We start from the raw sequence: 2,396 nt of genomic DNA on the forward strand, positions 1-2,396 counted from the left end.
AGATTTTTTTTTCTGGAGCACACAGTAGTAGCATTAGCAAGTAGCATAGTAGTTTGTTTGTTTTGTTAGATTCCAGGGTTTAAATGGTGTCTCTTAGATTTTTTCAGGGAACACATACACCATTTGCCAAGTCAGGACTTTTGTTAAACTATTTGAATTTTGGTTTGTTCTCCACAAAACCCCAGAAAAAAAATGTAATATATAACATATGCTGCATTGAATCTTTATCTGCATTTCTGTATGTTTGTTTGTTTAAAGTTTACTGTCATGATGAATAGATTATTTCACACTCATTTTAACTGAAATAACACCATTAAACAAAACTACACAAGATTTATTTGAAATGCAATGCTTTTTAATCTGTTCACTTAATTCTTATATGAAGTGAAATCTCATGATCTGCCACTGATTACAAAAGGGTTGAAGCTGTAAGATCATTCTTTAACAGAATATGAAATTATTATTTAAAAACAAACAACAATGCTGAGTATGTTTCCTCTTTTAAAAGTCATTAAGCAGAAACTCATTTAGAAAGGATCAAATGAAGAAGAGCGCAAACAAAACCCAATCAAAGGTAAATCAACTGATACTCTGCTAGTGAACAATCTGTTTTTACATTACAGATCTTTTTCAACTGTATTCACTTTAATATCAGTGTAAGTGACGCCTTTGTACTGGCCCTTGGTTTCGTACTGTAACACACTGCCATTCTTGCAAGTGATCTTCACTGTGCCAGTGTACGGCAGGTCAAAACTGGCTCTGCCAATAGTAATGTGAACATCCACCTTCTTCTTTGGTGGGACTTCAACAGCGGTGGTCAGGGTTTCATTTCTCTCCTCCGTCTCCTCCATACCATAAGTGCTTTCAGTTCCAACAGTAACACTGTATTCTGTAGAAACTTCTACAACTTCGGGAATCCCAGCCTTCACCGACATACTGAATGTTGATGAGAAGCTGGAAGTCTCAGACCATGAAGATTTTTTAATTACTTTCTTTGAGCTTTCGATTGTTTGGTGCTGAGTAGCTGAGGTTTCGTTCTTACAAGTGACTGACTTGATCTCTTCCATAGCCACCTTTGGGATCAGCTCCTTGATGGTGGGATAGTTGACATTGGTGAGAACTGATGACTGAACTGCATTGAGAAACATGAACCCCATGCGGTTGATGTCTTCACTTGATCTTCCACAAATGCCAAGACAAAATCCAGAGCCGACATCCATGGGATATTCAGTTTTTAAACCCCAGTCTGTCATATGTGCAAAAAATTTCCCACCCTTGTTGGTCGAGAATTTGATGGCCCCGAGACGTGTTCCTGCTCCGTTCCCCCAGACGGACAGTGAGGTAAAAAGCTCTCCAGGTGAAAACACATACTCTTGATGTGATCCATAAGGTTCTCCGAAGGTTTTGTCTCTACCATCTGTAAGCCAGGCCCTGACACCCTTGATCTGCCATCCTCCTACCCAAACCCAGATCCTCTGCAAACTGGCACCATTTTTTTCACCAGCAAATAAAAACGGTGTACCTTCTTCACCACCACATTGCCATACTGTTATTGGGTAGGCCATCTCTGAGGAAATTAGATATAAAGATCACAAAATTAGCATCATGATTATTATATAGACACATTTTAATATGGTACATTTGTATTTTTCTCTTGAAGACCCAACAAGCATCCATAACAATTTTATTTGTTCCTTGTTTCTCATTAACTTGGTGTCACAATTACTGCTATATTATATAATATCCTTATGTCATTTAAAGTTTCAAACCGTGAGCTACATGCATTACATTTAAGGTGCCCATAACAAGAATTACACTCACTTGAATGAATGAAGTCTGAAGAAGAGCTTCTCAATATGCAACTCGTCAGGTGAAAGCCAGAGAAGTGACAAGCGTATGATTGGGATGCTGCTTAAATAGAGCTGGCAGTGCACACGCAGGCTCTATGAGTCAGACATTTGCATTAAAAAGGATAGATGCATTTGGTCATAAAGGGTTGGTCTCCTGTGGGAGAGCAGGGATGAAAGTAACAAAATGAAAAAGAAACAAAGCGAAAAATTCTTCAAGAGGAACTTTAAGCACACAAATGCATCTACTTCAAATATTTACCATGTGAACATGTTTAGAAATTCAGTGTATTTCATGTAGATATAAGGCTAGGCAACACTGCAAACATATCATCATGATATCATGTTTCATATCATTCAGTATTAATAATAATTAAAATAAAATATAATAAAAATAATAATTTTTTTAACAATATATTTAGAAGCATTAGGATTTTTTTGTCATTTACCCACTTTATTTTAATTTACTAATATTATTAGGGCAAATAGTCGAAAATAAAATATTTAAACAAAATTTCTGATCTCTTTATAACATTAGTGTTAGAGAGA

General features: G+C 36.3%; 1 protein-coding gene across 1 annotated transcript; it reads right to left on the reverse strand.

The window, feature by feature from the left end:
- Positions 1 to 337: 337 nt before the first annotated feature.
- Positions 338 to 1,849, reverse strand: jac6 (jacalin 6). The gene is made up of 2 exons (NM_001110406.1): positions 1,822 to 1,849; positions 338 to 1,567 (listed from the first exon to the last, which is right to left on the reverse strand). The coding sequence occupies exon 2, from the start codon at positions 1,563 to 1,565 to the stop codon at positions 618 to 620; it is 948 nt and encodes a 315-aa protein (NP_001103876.1). The 5' UTR covers positions 1,566 to 1,567; positions 1,822 to 1,849; the 3' UTR covers positions 338 to 617.
- Positions 1,850 to 2,396: the final 547 nt, after the last annotated feature.

Source organism: Danio rerio, chromosome 7, assembly GCF_052040795.2.
Source record: "Danio rerio strain M-AB ecotype USA chromosome 7, GRCz13ab, whole genome shotgun sequence".
Lineage (NCBI taxonomy): Eukaryota > Metazoa > Chordata > Actinopteri > Cypriniformes > Danionidae > Danio > Danio rerio.

Coding starts and splice junctions, on each gene's coding strand:
- jac6 (NM_001110406.1), bottom strand. CDS start 1,565: ATGGCCTACCCAATAACAGTATGGCAATGTGGTGGTGAAGAAGGTACA.